This window comes from Echiichthys vipera (genome assembly GCF_963691815.1).
Source record: "Echiichthys vipera genome assembly, chromosome: 7".
NCBI lineage: Eukaryota > Metazoa > Chordata > Actinopteri > Perciformes > Trachinidae > Echiichthys > Echiichthys vipera.
In genome coordinates, this window is record NC_139832.1 from 2,728,667 (window position 1) to 2,745,668 (window position 17,002).

Sequence of the window (17,002 nt, forward strand, 5' to 3'; positions counted from 1 at the left end):
CTTAAGAGTTTCCCTGGAGCTCACGGTGATGTCTTCAAATGTTCAAAATTGTGGCTTGAGCCCCACGATTGTGGCTCAGTTGGTAGAGCGAGTCGGCAAATGTCCGAAGGGTCGGTGGTTTGACTCGATGCCCTACTTGTGTTGTTGGTTCCTTGGGCAGGACACTTCACCCTCCTCCCCTCGTGTGAATGTGTGTGACTGCCTTATGTTTGAGGAGGTGGTCGGAGGATCCGTTGGCGCTGATTGGCTGCCACGCTTCCGTCAGTCTGCCCCAGGGCAGCATGTGTGTGTGTCAGTGTGAATGAATGTAACCTGGACTCTATAAAGCGCCTTTAGCACTGAGAAAGACGCTCAGAAAGGAAAAGCCTCCGACAGTCCAGAGATCCAAACCCAGCTCTCGTCTCACCTTCTGCAACGATCTTCTCGTCGATCAGCTCGACTCCTTCAGCCCACAAAGGTTCCCTCAGCACGGCCTCGGAGCACCCCTGACACCTGAAACACACGCAGGAAACCGCAAAGGGAACGCGTTATAAGGTCCGTGTAGGCCGGTGATGAGACAACATGGCTTTGAGCGTTCATCTGCAGAAGTTTGAACAAACATCTGCAGCTTTTTCTTGGTTTCACTACGTTCAGAACAGGAACAAGAGCGGTTTGTCGGGGTGATTGTATTGATTTCGTGCAGCTGTTCACAGAGCTTTAACGTTCATCAGTGTCACTATCGTTACAGTTTGAGTTCTCGGTGTTGACGGCCTTTAACACTGAACAGGAAATAAGATGAACTGTCTGCTTGATTCACAGAAAACGCAGCTGCTGAGTGATTTTGAGGAAGCTCATGCGGTGTTGTCGGTGTCTGACCCGTAGTATCTCTTCCTGCCTCTGAACAGGAAGGGCGCGGAGAGGTCGAGCAGAGCCAGCTGACCTCCCGATGACCTCACAGGGACGATGTTCTGGTAGCCGGCCGCCAGTCGACATGTTTCCTCCAAAGTGGAACCTGCAAGACGCCAAAACTCTCCGTCAACGGGTGTTCAATTCAGTTCTTTTCACATTTTGAATTTGCTCAAAACAAAACAAAACAAAAGACCAGATTAAGGGAAATGAAGCGTGTTTGTTACCCGTGAGAAAGATGAGCTCTTTGGTTTTGCCCTCAGACATGAGCTGGGTGGACAGGTGGACCGTCACCACTCGATTCGCGGATCCTGGGGAGTCTCCGGGGGCCTGGACCTGCCCGGAGAGCGCCCACAGCGGGGGGCTGCAGGGTCCAGAGTCAGTGGACGTTTCAGAGAAGAAACCCGCCACCAGTTCATCATCTGGGACGTCCCGTCTGAGGTCAGAGGGGATCACAGATTTTATTTCACAAGATCTAGAACGATGCATGATGAGTCCACGAGTCATAATCAGTTTGTCTTCCGCTGCCGTTCGATCTGTTCACTCCGAATCTGAAGAAGTTTAGAAATCTTTACGTTCGGAACAACAAAAAAAAGTTCGGAGCTTTGCCCAAAACGGCAACTTTCCTTCTGAATCTTTCCCCTTTCGGTCTCGTAAAAACATAAAATCCTGCAATATCATTTCAGAAAGTCATATTTTAGCAATTTCAGGATAAATTTAGTGAAAAATTTAAGTCTCTTTAAGACGTCTGGATGAGAAAAGCATCGCATTCGATGTTTTAAAGTCTGTAAAAGCGACTCTGACTCTGCATCGACTGTTTCTCCCTCATTGAGAAATTCTGGATCAGGCCTCGCCCACCGCTGCTCGCACTCACACTCTCGCCCATCTCGCACTCACGCTCGCGCTCATCTCGCGCTCACGCTCATCTCGTGCTCACGCTCTCGCCCATCTCGCGCTCACGCTCATCTCGTGCTCACGCTCTCGCCCATCTCGTGCTCACGCTCATCTCGTGCTCACGCTCACCTCGCGCTCACCTCGTGCTCACGCTCATCTCGTGCTCACGCTCATCTCGTGCTCACGCTCTCGCCCATCTCGTGCTCACGCTCATCTCGTGCTCACGCTCTTGCCCATCTCGTGCTCACGCTCATCTCGTGCTCACGCTCTCGCCCATCTCGTGCTCACACTCGCGCTCACGCTTGCACTCTCGCCCATCTCGTGCTAACGCTCTCGCCCATCTCGTGCTCACGCTCTCGCCCATCTCGTGCTCTCGCTCATCTCGTGCTCACGCTCGCACTCACGCTAGGTTGTGATCACGGTGACTACTTCCTAGCTTCTCCCGAGGTTGAGCGGTGAACGAGGAGCAGCGTGAATAAGGCGACTAAACATCGGAGAGCTTCAACCTCGTGCCTTCATGTCCGAGCCTACGGGGTGTAGGGTTCGTGCACCTTTCCAAAGGTGGGCAACAGCTCAGGATGCAGGAGGCAAAATGAAAGCCATAAAAAATATACTTACATAGAACATGACATACTTATAGTGACACTTTGACAGTGTGTGTGTGTGTGCGTGCCCCTACATCGACGTGCACTTGCTGCAGTAGAGTTTCAGAGCCTGGTGGAGTCTGCGCGGCTCGTAGGATCTCAGCCGGACCCTGACGTGGTGAACTCGACCCGGATCGGACCGCTTCAGCTCGGACAGCGTCGTCGGCCGCGTGTTGTGGCCGCAGCTTCTCTCTGACACGCAAAAGGAACAGTTAATCACAGGTGGGGGGATTTTAAATGTTTCTTTCAATGCTACATAGATTGAAATCAACATAAAGCCTCTGAAGTTAAATTTAATACCTTTTAAGACTATTCTAAGACCCTTTCCAGACTTGTTTTAGACCTCGTCACCACTTCGAGCTCTGAACGGTCACATCTTTAACGTACAACCTCTTAAACAGGTTAAACTCAAGCACTTTCAAGGTCAATGTCATGGTTTCCAGCACCTTACAGCTGTTAAATCCATCACATTATTCTGGGAACACATACACATTAAATATTATCAAGTTAAAAGAGACGGTTTTGTGCTTTAAACAACTGAAACTGTGTCCCGTAACGCCAGAAGGATAAGAAGTGAAATTAAAATTCGATTCTCTGGCTTTTTGTTGTGAAAGAAATGTGGATGTGATTTCAAGCACTTTCCAAACCTTGAAAAAACATTAAAATTCAAGCATTTTCAAGGATTTCAAACACAGAGTTCAATTCCTATACTTCCTGATCCTGTGTCATTCAGACCCAGACAGAAGAAACACACATTTTTGAGCGGACGTTGGATTAAAGTTTATGAATTTTCAAGTCTGGAATATAAAAAAAAATACGTTTTGCCACAAATATCTAAGTAAATAAGTGGATTTTAAGACCAATTTAAAGAAGAAAGAACGGAAAACGCAGCACATTCCTCATTTAACACTTCATCTGTCGGAGCAGAGCTGCAGCAGTAAAGTGTGGACGTGCAGTTCTTGAATGCATCAGTCCTCTAATGCACCTGAACACATCATCAGTGACGTTACCTGAGATCATCAGATGTTCCGGGTCTTTCAAACATCAGACATCCTACTCAGGCGTACAAACTTTAATACCTTGGTGATTTAAAGCGTGCTCACACTGTCCTTTTGGCCGCGGCCAAAACCGGTTTTTCAGCTAAAGCCTAGTACCTTTAAGTAGTGTGAGTGCACCCGCTCCGCGCTCAACTGGGGCCAGCGGACCGTCCACGGCCCGCTTGAAAGAGGTGGGCTTTAGCGGAGCCGTTTGCACATGTACGAGCACGAGCGTGCGCACGTGTACGAGCACGAGCACGAGCCCTACGGCAGTAGCGTTATGTCCGCCTGTTCGGACATGTAAATAGAAGGACGGACCATGCGCGGACATTTAACAACAACAACAATGGCGGTGAAAGGTTCACGTTGGTGTGATGCGGAGGTGGAGTGTTTACTGCAGATTTGGTCGGATGAAAATATTCAAAAACAGTCGACAAGACGCACAAAAACTCCGACGTCTGTGGAAAGATTTGTAAACAAAGCCACACACACGCGATCAATGCGTGTGACGTGTTACAGCGTGATGACGTATGGACAGCAAGAAGCATTGGCCGGCCCTGGCAGTGTGAGTACAAACGGGGCTGGGGCGCGGGGGGAGAGGGAGGGGGGGCAAGTACCCTAAAGTCCAGGTCTCGGTCTGGGAGGACAGTGTGAGTGCGCTCTTATAAACTTTCAGCAGCCTTTAGCTCTTTAAATTGAAAACTAAGCCTCTGGAAACTTAATCGGATGCTTCTGCAGATTCTCCGATTCCCAGAGTTCCCGTCGCCATCGGAGAGATTTAGATGAAGCTTCAGAGCACGATGCGTCTTATTGCTTCATTGACTTTTGCGGGAAACAAACGGAGGAAGGAAACAAATGAAATGTGATCAGCGTGTCGTGTTTCTCACCCGTGCTGCACTCCGCTGACTCAGCATCTGAACACAGAAAAGAGAGAAACACAAATCAATGAGAGATGAGTAACGCCGGCTCTGTGCCCGAGCTGCGGGAACAACAACTGCCTGATCTGAAGGCTGAAATCCGACTTTCTCCACATTAAAAGCTGATAAAAGTTTGTATTTTCACTGTTGTTCCTACTGAAACTCAACTGGTGTGTTCAGGAAATGCAGTTCATTTTCACAGGAAGTAAAAACAAACAAATATAAAAGCATTATAGGAACAAGAAGCCTCCAGAGAAAGAGAATTAACAAGAACATACACTGAATTAAGTGTTGGAAGTGTTTGTTGTCACATTTGGAATATGCTTTATAATAAGAATGTATGCAGCCGTGTTAGGTTCTTCCTCATTAACTCTGAGTGACGGTTTTATAGATTTAGGAGCGACGGTTAGCGCTCAAATCAAACGCGGCGGCAGTAGCTCAGTCTATAGGTGACTCGGTGGGCTGGGAACCGTAGGGTCGCCAGTTCGAGTCCCTATGTGAACCATGAATGGAGCGTGGACTGGTGGCTGGAGAGGTGCCAGTTCATCTCCTGGGCACTGCAGAGCTGCTGTTGTGCAAGGCACCGAACCCCCAACTGCTCGGGGCGCCGCTCACTGGCAGCCCCCTCGCTCTGACATCTCTCCATTAATTGCATGTATATAGGTCCTGTTTGTGTGTGTGTGTGTGTGTGTGTATTTCATGCCTGTGTGTGTGTGTGTGTGTATTTCAGGCCTGTGTGTGTGTGTAACATGAATAATAACAGAGTGAAAACGATTGAATTTCCCTTTGCAGGATTAATAAAGAAATAATTCTATTATTCTTCTTAAATGCTTTGTGAATTACACTCATCCTAAAGAGTTAGGAGTCCTAAAATTAGGAGAGAAACGCCCCTTATTTTTAAGAGTTGGGTCCTGATATACGCTGAATTACTTTGCACAAAGGCAGATTGTTTGGGTCTCTCTAGGTCGTCCTCAGACGAGCCGTCCATCGTTGTCTCCAGTCTGGTACTCTGGGCTCCTGCGTCCCTCTTGAGTACGTCCACGTATGTTAGTGTGGGACGTCCTCTTGACCCGCGCCCGCGTGTCGGTTCCCACAGCACCAGCTCGCTGGCTGACGGTTCTGGGTGTCTTTGGCAGTGCCCTGCAAGTCTCATTCTCCTTACAGCGATCTTTCCACTCACCCTTGGTGTTCCCTCGTACAGGATCATGTTGGTTACATGTGCATTCTTGCTGATGTGACGCACTGCACGCAAATACCTGGTGTAGCCCCACGACCAGGGACTTCTCTAGGGTTGGTTTGATAAAGAAGTTTAGAAATAAAAAAGGTGGTGTCCCACATATTTAATCCACTCAGAGTTACATAACAGACCCGGGGCCTGCAGGTCTGAAAGAACTCTCTTCCATTAAAAAGAAAGGCTCAGTGCGTCTGTGTGGAAACCTTTAGGTCACTGTCAGAGTTGGGGCTGTTTTTTATCTTATCCCCAGTGAAGCGTGAGGTTTCTGAAGGTTGCTGCTAATGGAAGCAGCTCCCCGCAGCTTCAGTCCGTCCGTCCGTCCGTTTTCCCCCTCAGTGAAGAAGAAACGGGTCTGTGTGAGCAGTTGGGACGCTCATATTTACGCTGCTGGCGAACAGGTTTTCCCATTGAGTCAAAGACCAGCTGGCGGCCACCACTCATATCATTCCTAGTTCTTTTGTATTCAAGTCCGGCCGTGAAAATGATTTGATTTTTCCTTTTCTGTCATTTTATAAGCAGAGTCTACAAAGGAGCTTTACTGGGACAAAACGAGGCCGCGCGTGTCTGCACTGGAGGCGTTTCAGCTGCGGTTGTTAAGTCTCCCCCTCGTCTGACTGAACAGATGCACAGAGGCCGTGTCGTGTCTTTTAAACAATGAATTTAACCAAAACTGAGGGTGTACAGCCATGCTAGAGGCTCCGTGAGACTCTCAGGCTCATAAAGATACGATAAGCTAACATTAGCATTATGCAGATGTTAAGTCTGATGTATCACTCTTTCAAAATAGGATTTCCGGATCCAAACGCTTCCGATCACCTCTTTCGTCAGTTAAGTCGCACTCACACTGTCCTTCTGCACCGGGCCAAAACAGGTTTTATGGGTAAAGCCTAGTGCGTTTGACCAGTGTGAGTGCAACCGCTCCGCGTCCACGGCACGTTTGGGAGAGGGGGGCTTTTGTAAAGCGTGTTTGCACGTGTACGAGTGTGCGCACGTGTACGAGCACGAGGCCTACGGCGGTTCTGAGGTCATTTCCTGTGCGCCTGTTGGGACGTAGAAAAAAGAAGGAGGGACCATGCGCGGACATTTGAAACAATGGCGGTGAAAGGTTCACGTTGGTGTGATGCGGAGGTGGAGTGTTTACTGCAGATTTGGTCGATGAAAAGATTCAAAAACAGTCGACAAGACGCACAAAAACTCCGAGGTCTACGGAAAGATCTGGAAACAAAGCCACGCATCGCCATGACGTCATCAATGCGTGTGACGTGTTACGGCGTGATGACGTATAGGCAGCAAGAAGCATTCGCCGAGGCCCAGGCAGTGTGAGTACAAACGGGCCTGAAGGGGGGGACAAGGACCCTGGGGCACGGTGCGGGGGGACAGTGGGAGTGCAGCCTTAAGACACCTTTCTCTTCGACAAGAAAGAGGTGAAATGACAATTACGTTGTTTTTTTTAAAACTCAACAGGGAACACGGCGTTGCAGCGTTGTAGAAATACGAGGCTCGGACACGGATATCATATTTTGAAAGGGTGTTACGTAGCGTCCTAACAGCCGGATAGTGAGTCCGTCTAGTGATATTTGATGGTTCAGTGGAAAAACAAATAAATTAGAGGTCAATTCAATATCCATTCATACCGGGAGACTCCGGTGGCGTGCTCCAGACCTCCAAAAACTCTGAGTCATTCAGCACGTCCTCGTCATCCTCTGGGAAGGCCCCCATGACTCTACACGTACAAGAGCCAGAAGAAAATTACAAACAAATACAGTAAAAAAAACTTCTTTTAGGTATATTTGTCTCTCATCTCCTGCCGTACCTCTTCAGCTCCTGCACGTCGGGGCTGTCTTCTGGAAGGACCCGGATCCCCCTGCCGTACGCCGTCCCTCCATGCAGGTGAAAGGCCAGGTGATCCACCTCCACCTCCTCCTCCTCCTCCTGGCTGGCGGTGAGGCCCGGCACCTTACTGGGTCCTGGGATCGCTCGTAGGTTGTAGATCCTCAGGAAGTCCCCGGGCTGATCGGACAAACAGGACAAACTGTCAAACACTAGACTCTATAGGATTTGATAAGTAGCGTAACTGGTTTGCTAATTATCTCAGTGGTAGTCCAGCTCTATGAGAGTTGACAAAGGTGTGCCACAGGGTTCTATGCTAGGGCCACTTTTATTTACAGGTTTTATAAATGAATTAGGTGTAAATGTTAGAAGCAGTACCGCGTACAGATGACACCGTTTTATTCACAACAGCGCCTTCTGTTGCCGGGTTAACTCAGAACTTGAATCTTGATTTCAATGTACCGTATTTTCCGCACTATAAGTTGCACCTAAAGACTTTGTCTGACTTAGTCTTTACCTGTCCGAGTGCCGCGTAGAGGCACGTTAAGAGGAAAAAAATAGATGAGTCTGGTAAAATGGATCGGCGCTTCTGTGGTTCATGTCGCGGCTTCAATTAGCTTTAATGGACGCACTCTCTGCTGCGTCACAGCGTGAATAGAGCCCATATGTTTTGATCGTTAGTCCAATATCCTTTCTTTCAGCTCTATCTTTGATCTCTATGAATCTCTATGAACAGATTCATATGCAGGTCTTCCAGGAAACGAGGCAAGATTTGCAATAGTGGGTTTATCAGAGCTTCTTTGAAGAAGAAGAAGAATACCTTTATTAGTCCCGCAACGGGGAACTTTGCGGGACTAATAAAGGACACACACATGCACAAACAGGACCTATATACATGCAGTTAATCAGTGCCTTGCTCAACAGCACCTCGGCAGTGTCCAGGAGATGAACTGGCACCTCTCCGGCCACCAGTCCACGCTCCATTCAGGGTCCACACAGGGACTCGAACCGGCAACCCTACGGTTCCCAGCCAAGTCGCCTATGGACTGAGCTACTGCCGCCCCCGATGGAAACACTGAGACTGAACCAGACAGTAAACCAAAACTATGAGCTACAAGAGGCTGAAAAGCTCCGTAGAGCGGCAGCGTTGGTGACAATCCTCCATGGATTCCCAACTCACACGCATTCATTTCTAATATATCTGTTCCAACTCCTCTCTGCCAACAAGTGAACATGCTTCATATGAATCTATCCACGCTCCATCACTGTTCACCCTGTGTCGGTGACGGTGCAGTCCTCATCAGCTTTCATCCACCAGCAGATGGAGCTGTTGCACCAGACTTACAGTCAGTGCGGTGACAGTGATTCAGAGGCTGCTCTCAGGATTTGGTTTGGAGGTTTGTCATTTTAGTATTTTCTTTCCCTTCAGCCCTCTGTCACGACGAGCCTGCAGTCCACAGAAATCTCTCCCCACTCTCATCATCAGCAAACGCTTCAGTGATCAAGAGTCAGACGTGCTCGCTCTGTTCAGAAATGACACTAGGCGCCCTTATTATGTTTTTACAAGACAGGGTTTAGTCAATATAAGACCCAGATACACACACACATATATATATATACGGCCTTTAATTGCATTATAGCCGGAGAGCAGAAGAATGAGTCAGAAAGTGAATCCTCTATAAGCTTCCTTTAAATCCATTTTCTCCGTATATTGAGTGGAGTTTGAGTCCGTGTCAGGGCGGATTAAAAGCTGGTCTCCTGAGGCCTCCCCTCCTCTGAAGATCCACATGAAGAGCTGAGTGATGAACTGGGGAGGACTGTAGACCTGCCCCAACTCAGATGGGAGCGTTTTATTATGTGGTACTATCCCTTAATCTAGAGTTACGTCCACGTAACTGGATGTTACTTTGAAACTGACGAAAACAAGGAGAAGCTCTTTATCGTTTATGCAAGTTTAGAGAAATCAAAGAAGAAATTCAGTGGATTTTTTCACACATGAACCCGTCAGGAGATCGTCCGGAGTTTCCTCAGAGCTGCCGTAGGCCTCGTGCTCGTACACGTGCGCACGCTTGTGCTTGTACATGTGCAAACGTGCTTTACAAAAGCCCACCTCTCTCAGACGGGCCGTGGACGGCAAGCTGGCCGCAGCTAGGCGCGGAGCGGTTGCACTCACACTGGTCAAACTAACTAGACTTTACCCGTAAAACCTGGTGCGGAAGGACAGTGTGAGTGCGCCTTAACTGAGAAAAGAGGTGATCGTAAGCGTTTGGACCCGGAAATCCTATTTTGAAAGAGTGATACATCAGACTTAACAGCCGCATAATGCTAATTTCACGCATGCAAAACAAAACCGGAGATTCTCTGTCAGCCGTGTGTTCACTTACGGGGACAGGTCTCGGGGGCAACAGCTCCAGCAGGGGGCCGCAAACTTCCCTTTCCTGGGCCACATTAACCAGCTCTAACTCTGGGATCCTGAGGCGTTCCCAGGCCAGTGTGGAAATCTAATCTCTCCACACTGGTCCTGGGTCTTCCCCGAGGCCTCCTCCCAGCTGGACGTGCCTGGAACACCTCCCTAGGGAGGCGCCCAGGGTTCATCCTTACCAGATGATCCTGAACCACCTCAACTGGCTCCTTTCAACGCAAAGGAGCAGCGGCTCTACTCCGAGTTCCTCACGGATGCTGAACTTCTCGCCCTCTCTCTAAGGGAGACTCCAGCCCCCCTCCTGAGGAAACACATTTCAGACGCTTGTACCCGCGACCTCGTTCTTTCGGTCAGTGACCTTCAGCACTCACTGGATCGGTTCGCAGCCGAGTGTGAAACGGCTGGGATGAGGATCAGCACCTGGATTGCTTACTCCAGGTAGGGAATGAGTCCTGACCCCAAGTGAAGGAGTTCAAGTACCTATGTAAAGATATAGTAGAGTAATGGTGTCGGGAGGAGAGGAAGAAGTCACTCTGTGTGCGCTGTAATCCAAGCTTCCAAGTTTTGATAGCTGGCTGGGCTATCATGCTAATTTAGCATGTGAGCATGCTGACATTAGCAATAAGCTTCGAACTTCATGTGAAATACATTTCATCAGATCTTTTCATCAGAATCTGAACATTTCCTTTCCAACGCTGACTTCCCTCACAGAACAGTGCAAGTCCATTTATGTCAGATCACAGTTTTCCAAACTCATTAACGTCACATTGATCAGATGTTTCTGTCCAGTTCTCTGTTCCCTTCCCAAACTGTGACTTGGCAGAGCTGAGTTGGCGTAATTAAAGCTGGAGCTGAAGCTGATGAAGAGCTGATGAAGACCATTTCTGATGTTGGAAATGAGATCATTTCAAAAGGAGATGGACTCGGCATTCAGAACATTAATACAGAGGCAAAAGAATATTTTCTATGCAAAGATATCGTGGAGTAATCCTGAGCAGAGAACTGAGTCTCTCTGTGAGCTGAGTTTCTCAACGTCACTGCTCCTTTGGTTGTTCTGCTGCAGAACCTCACCTCCACCACTTGCCACGAGCCGGTTTATACTGACGTTTATGGAAGTTGCACTGGAAACAGGGATTTTAGTGGGAGTGTCCGGTTCTATTTCTACGGCGTGAAACCTGGAGAAAAAACAGGTGTCAAGATTTGAAACGCACATCTCAAAGGATCAGTTTTTTTAGGGTCCATGTAAACCAGGGGTGTCAAACTCCAATTCATGGGCCAAATTTAAAAACTGGGACAAACTCAAAGACTGCAAATGTGCATGTGTTCCTTCTCTCCAGATGTGAAACGTTGACCCTTTCCAGTGCAGCTCCTTGTTCTTGTCGTGGTGTTTCTTCTGTTTGATTCTTTGGTTACAGCCACGGTGACAAACAGCTCTTTACCTTCAGACACAGATCATCTGCTGAAAGATCCTGTCCTCCATCTTTCTTTGGGTCGTTTTTGGGGAGTTTTCGTCTGTTTTTCTTCGTTTTTTGTCACATTTTTGTGGTGTTTTCATCTGTTTTTAGTCGTTTTTTCACTTTTTGTGGTGTTTTCATCTGTTTTCAGTCGTTTTTATTACGTTTTTGTGGTGTTTTGCGTCTGTTTTTGGTCGTTTTGTCACGTTTTTGTGGTGTTTTGCGTCCGTTTTTAGTTCTTTCATCACTTTTTTGTGGTGTTTTCATCTTTCTTTACTGAATAAAACCAAAAGAGACTGCAAATGTGCATGTGTTCCTTCTCTCCAGATGTGTAACGTTGAACCTTTCCAGTGCAGCTCCTTGTTCTTGTCGTGGTGTTTCCTCTGTTTGATTCTTTGGTTACAGCCACGGTGACAAACAGCTCTTTACCTTCACACACAGATCATCTGCCTCCCACCGCTGCTGAAAGATCCTGTTCTCCATCTTTCTTGGGGTCGTTTTTGGGGAGTTTTCATCTGTTTTGAGTCATTTTTTGACGTTTGTGTGATGTTTTGCGTCTGTTTATAGTCATTTTTTCCACGTTTTTGTGGTATTTACATCTGTTTTTGGTCTTTTTTTCTATGTTTTTGTGGTGTTTTGCGTCTGTTTTTAGACAGTTTTTCACGTTTTTGTGGTGTTTTGCGTCCGTTTTTAGTTGTTTCATCACTTTTTTGTGGTGTTTTCATCTTTCTTTACTGAATAAAACCAAAAGAGACTGCAAATGTGTATGTGTGTCCTTCTCTCCAGATGTGTAACGTTGGACCTTTCCAGTGCAGGTCCTTGTTCTTGTCGTGGTGTTTCTTCTGTTTGATTCTTTGGTTACAGCCACGGTGACAAACAGCTCTTTACCTTCAGACACTGATCAACTGCTGAAAGATCCTGTCCTCCATCTTTCTTTGGGTCGTTTTTGGGGAGGGGTGGATTCAGTGTGTCTGCAGAGACTGGTAGCATGGATGCTCATGGTTGTTAACAGAAAAGTAGACGTGGATGTGCTTAATATTCACGGGCCAGCTCTCACAGAACCATGATATGATCTTGTGGGCCAAATATAATTACACCGCGGGCCAGATTTGGTCCACGGGCCTGAGTTTGACACCCCCTGATGTAAATCATCAAGTTTGAAACTCTCATCACGATGATTTTAATCAGGTGGAGGAAATATCGTCCATGTAAGCGCAGCTATTGTTGCCGTCTTTTAATTACGTAGACAAACTTTCCAGAACCATAACAAAGTTGTTTGTGGTTCACTTGAGTAAAAGCAGCCTTTGTCACTTTGATAGAAGGACTTATCAAGTGTCACAGATGTCACACACTTCAGTGGAGTTCACACTGAACGCAAGGCGAATTTTAAAAAGGGCTCTGAATTGGTGTAAAGTCAATAAAATGATGCGCGGGGGTGCGAACAGATGCACATCTCTCCAGGAGGTGTGAACATTTTTAAGCTCAAGTGAAAAAATATTCCAAAAAAAGGACAGAAAATGAAATAAGACTTCACGATGACATCAAGTGAAACCTTTTGGTGCATTTAGCTTCGGCTCTCAGTCAGCCATCTTCTCCCAGACGTGAATAATCTGGGAGTCATTTGGCTGCTTTTAACGCTCGTTACAAACTATTTAATACGCTCTAAGAAAAGGATGATTTGGTCGCATGAGATTTAAAATGCTTTGATAAATATCTGAAAAGCAACAGCCTCCTATTTCCCTTCAGTGAACAACGATGTGCTCACTTCTTCTCCATGGATGGAGTTGCTGTTGTAGGATTGTCGGCATTGTCGTCATGTCCGACCTTCGCGGATACTCGATTGGATGCTTCACTGCGACGAAAGTGAAACAGACAGCGTGTAGTGGCTTTGATTAACGTATCCACCCCCTATTGTGATCACCACCATCATGTTGCTGTATCGGCGCGCTTCATCCAAACTGAACCAATAAATGGTTTCCATGAAGTTATACTTAGGGCGCACTCACACTGTCCTTCCGCACCGGGCCAAAAATCGTTTTTTTCAGCTAAAGCCTAGTGCGTTTGACCACAGTGAGTGCACCCGCTCCGCGCATAACTGCGACCAGCTGGCCGTCCACGGCCCGTCTGAGAGAGGTGGGCTTTTGTAGAGCGTGTTTGCAAATGTACGAGCACGAGTGCGCGCACGAGCACGAGCACGATGACTACGGCGGTTCTGAGGTCATTTTCTGTGCGCCTGTTGGGACATAGAAAAAAGAAGGAGGGACCATGCGCGGACATTTCAAACAATGGCGGCGAAAGGTTCACGTTGGTGTGATGCGGGGGTGGAGTGTTTACTGCAGATTTGGTCGATGAAAAGATTCAAAAACAGTCGACAAGACGCACAAAAACTCCGGGGTCTACGGAAAGATCTGGAAACAAAGCCACGCATCGCCATGACGTCATCAATGCGTGTGACGTGTTACGGCGTGATGACGTATGGACAGCAAGAAGCATTTGCGCGAGGCCCAGGTAGTGTGAGTACAAACGGGCCTGGGGCGCGGGGGGGGGGGGGGGACAAGTGCCCTAAAGCACGGGCGCGGTGCGGAAGGACAGTGTGAGTGCGCCCTTAGACTTAGTTCTTCAGGAGCACTTTCTCAGTAAGAAAACATGCCGTTTGAGTATGAATCATAACTAACACCGTCTAAATCCCACTGTGGCGGAAAGCTAACAATGAGACCAAACAGACAGTGTTTTTGTTTACACAATCCCAGACTCGGCGCTGGCTTTATTGAGTCTCCGAGGAACTGGGTGTTTAGCAGAATGAGAAAAAGGAAAAAACAACTGTAAGTCCTCGGGAGTTTGGCTGTGTTTCCTCAGAGCTACACGAGAGTTTAGCAGAATTTACCATAGCTGGAGTTTAGAAACAGGTGTACAGAGAACAGAGAGAGTGACTAACGCTGCGAGGCTGTGAAAAAAAACACACACGAGCGGAGGACAGACGGCGAGCAGAGTGAAGGCGGTGCTATGTGATCTCGCCTGGTCGGACTTCTTGTCTGTACACACACATTAAATCGTGTGCAGCGGTCCTGAGAGGCCAGGTGTGATTATAATGAGCAGAAATTCAGCTGAGAAAAGCAACACTAAGTATAGACCAGAGTGTGACTCATCTGATCTGGGAACCACGTGACAGCAGGCCCACAAGTACAGGTGTTAATGGCGCCGCAGTTGCTTATTGCTACACAAAACCATCTGAGAAGTCTAGTGTAAAGCACGTTTGCACGTGTACGAGCATGAGCACGTGGCCTACGGCGGTTCTGAGGTCATTTCCTGTGCGCCTGTTGGGACATAGAAAAAAGAAGGAGGGACCATGCGCGGACATTTAAAACAATGACGGTGAAAGGTTCACGTTGGTGTGATGCGGAGGTGGAGTGTTTACTGCAGATTTGGTCGATGAAAAGATTCAAAAACAGTCGACAAGACGCACAAAAACTCCGAGGTCTACGGAAAGATCTGGAAACAAAGCCACGCATCGCCATGACGTCATCAATGCGTGTGACGTGTTACGGCGTGATGACGTATAGGCAGCAAGAAGCATTCTCCGAGGCCCAGGTAGTGTGAGTACAAACGGGCCTGGAGGGGGGGACAAGGACCCTAAAGCACGGGGCACGGGACGGAGGCACAGTGGGAGTGCGCCCTAAGTGACGATCTGGGCCGGCAGACCAATCGCTGTCAGCAGCGTCACTAACATGGCGGCGTATTTACATCCATCCTGCGAATGTCTCCACAGACACACAGATATTGCAATACTCAGCAAAAAGGCAGGAAGAAGGTCTTTCATTAGTGGGTCACATGATCAATCCCCATTGTTTTAACTCACTCTTCGATAGACAAAGACAATTAAATCAATGGGAATCTTAAGGAGTGCATCTTTAATGCCCATTTCATTGAATATTATGTTATATAAAGTACCACATAAATGTAGTTCATTTAAAAAAACGCATGTGTACGTGTTCATATCGTTCGAGAGAGGTTTTCTCCACTTCCTGTGAGAGGTTAGGATAATTTAAAGTCTTCATAAGAACGAGATCACCTGAGAATATCTGCGTGCTGCCAAAGTAACCAGCATCAGGCGAATCAGAGGTGTCGTTAGAGCTTCGTGTTTTGACCGAACGGATCATTGAGAAGAGAACACATTTAGTATAATGAGCACATTATCGCCATCAGCATGTGCACGGGGGTGGGGGGGCGTTCGGGGGCCGTAGGACACACAACGGTCCACGGCTCTGTGAACGATCGGCCAGTCTGACAGAGAATGGCTCCCTGCAGCTTCCCCCTGCAAACATTTTCTTCTTTAAGGCTGAGGGAAGAGAGGAAGAGTGGAGCAGCCTGTGGTGGCTTCTGTAAGTACTTGATCTGTATGAGAAAACTAAACACTCCACCGTCCGCCCACTGCCCGACAGCCAAGACGCCGCTGCCGCTGTCTCACGGCATTAGTGCTGCTCGGCTGCTCGGTAAAAAAAGGGATTCCTTAAAATTCAAAAGATTGCTTTGGGGCTTCTACGGCTTCTCGTCAAGCCGAGGCTCAATAAAGCAGCCAAGAAACTCGTGCCCTCGCTGAGAAGAAGAAGCCGTTCATTTCACACTGGCTTCTTTATGGAGCAGCAGGAAATGGGGTTTTAAGAGCCAGACGGATACAGCCTAACTCGACAGAGAGGCCCTTTGTGCTGGAGAGTCAACTTGATGGGGATACGGGGACGTGAACGACTGAGGAACGACTTATTTCAGATTATAAACCTCGACTGCACTCGGAGCCTTAAGTAAAACAAGAACAGAACATAACCATCGTGTTTAAATGCATTTATAGCGACAAGAGTCCAACTGATGTCTCGGCACGGCGTGTGTCACGTCACGGCTGATATCAGTATCAGCGTTTACAGTAGTTAATTCATTCAATTAAAGAAATGTCAGATATGTTTGAGGTCATTTAGAGACGATGTCTTCATAACGATCTGTGGGGAAATCGGTTAGAAGAGCTGAATCACACGGATGTTAGTGCGTCTCAACTTCATGTGGTCACGAGCGGACGATTTAAACAATCCCCTCACTCATTTAATTTAATTACGTCATCTTCACTTTGTGATGTGGCTTAAATTATTCGTTTCCATGAAGCTTAATAAGTGAAGTGTAAAGTGATACGCTGACTCGCCACAGCGTCACAAGAAAAAGCCAAAAGGTTCAATATTTTCAACTCGCACGTTGGAGCCATGGCTTGATAAACGCGAATATCGAATGATTTCCGCGTCTATCGCGTTGCAAGTAACGCGAGTAAAGCACCGCCCGTCTTAAAATTATGTAGATTAACTTTGTATGTATTTGTGCTGCTTCTATCGCTTCCTGTTTGAACACGGCAGAAGACCAGCCAGAGAGAGAGTTTCACTTTAAGGACTTCTTGTCCGCGTTGGTTTTAAAAAGTTGAGTTTCAAAATCAATTATTGACCTTTGAAGCTTGAAAACGTTACGAGGTGAAGTGATAGTTTGTGCTTCTGTATAAGTCCGTATGATATCAACATAGCTCTAACTGGGGGATCCTGAGGCGTTCCCAGGCCAGTGTGGAGATCTAATCTCTCCACCTGGTCCTGGGTCTTCCCCGAGGCCGCCTCCCAGCTGGACGTGCCTGGAACACCTCCCTAGGGAGGCGCCCAGGGT

At 47.6% G+C, this 17,002-nt stretch overlaps 1 protein-coding gene across 2 annotated transcripts in view; it reads right to left on the reverse strand.

The window, feature by feature from the left end:
- The window catches only part of pot1 (protection of telomeres 1 homolog), a 93,560-nt gene that overhangs the window by 15,316 nt on the left and 61,242 nt on the right, over nucleotides 1-17,002 (reverse strand). For both annotated transcript variants that reach the window (XM_083916128.1, XM_083916127.1), the window contains exons 11-17: nucleotides 7,425-7,621; nucleotides 7,246-7,334; nucleotides 4,348-4,374; nucleotides 2,459-2,615; nucleotides 1,113-1,321; nucleotides 856-991; nucleotides 407-492 (exon numbers count right to left, since the gene is read on the reverse strand). In XM_083916128.1, coding sequence (XP_083772254.1) covers nucleotides 407-492; nucleotides 856-991; nucleotides 1,113-1,321; nucleotides 2,459-2,615; nucleotides 4,348-4,374; nucleotides 7,246-7,334; nucleotides 7,425-7,621 — 901 coding nt within the window. The remainder of the gene's footprint in view (nucleotides 1-406; nucleotides 493-855; nucleotides 992-1,112; nucleotides 1,322-2,458; nucleotides 2,616-4,347; nucleotides 4,375-7,245; nucleotides 7,335-7,424; nucleotides 7,622-17,002) is intronic.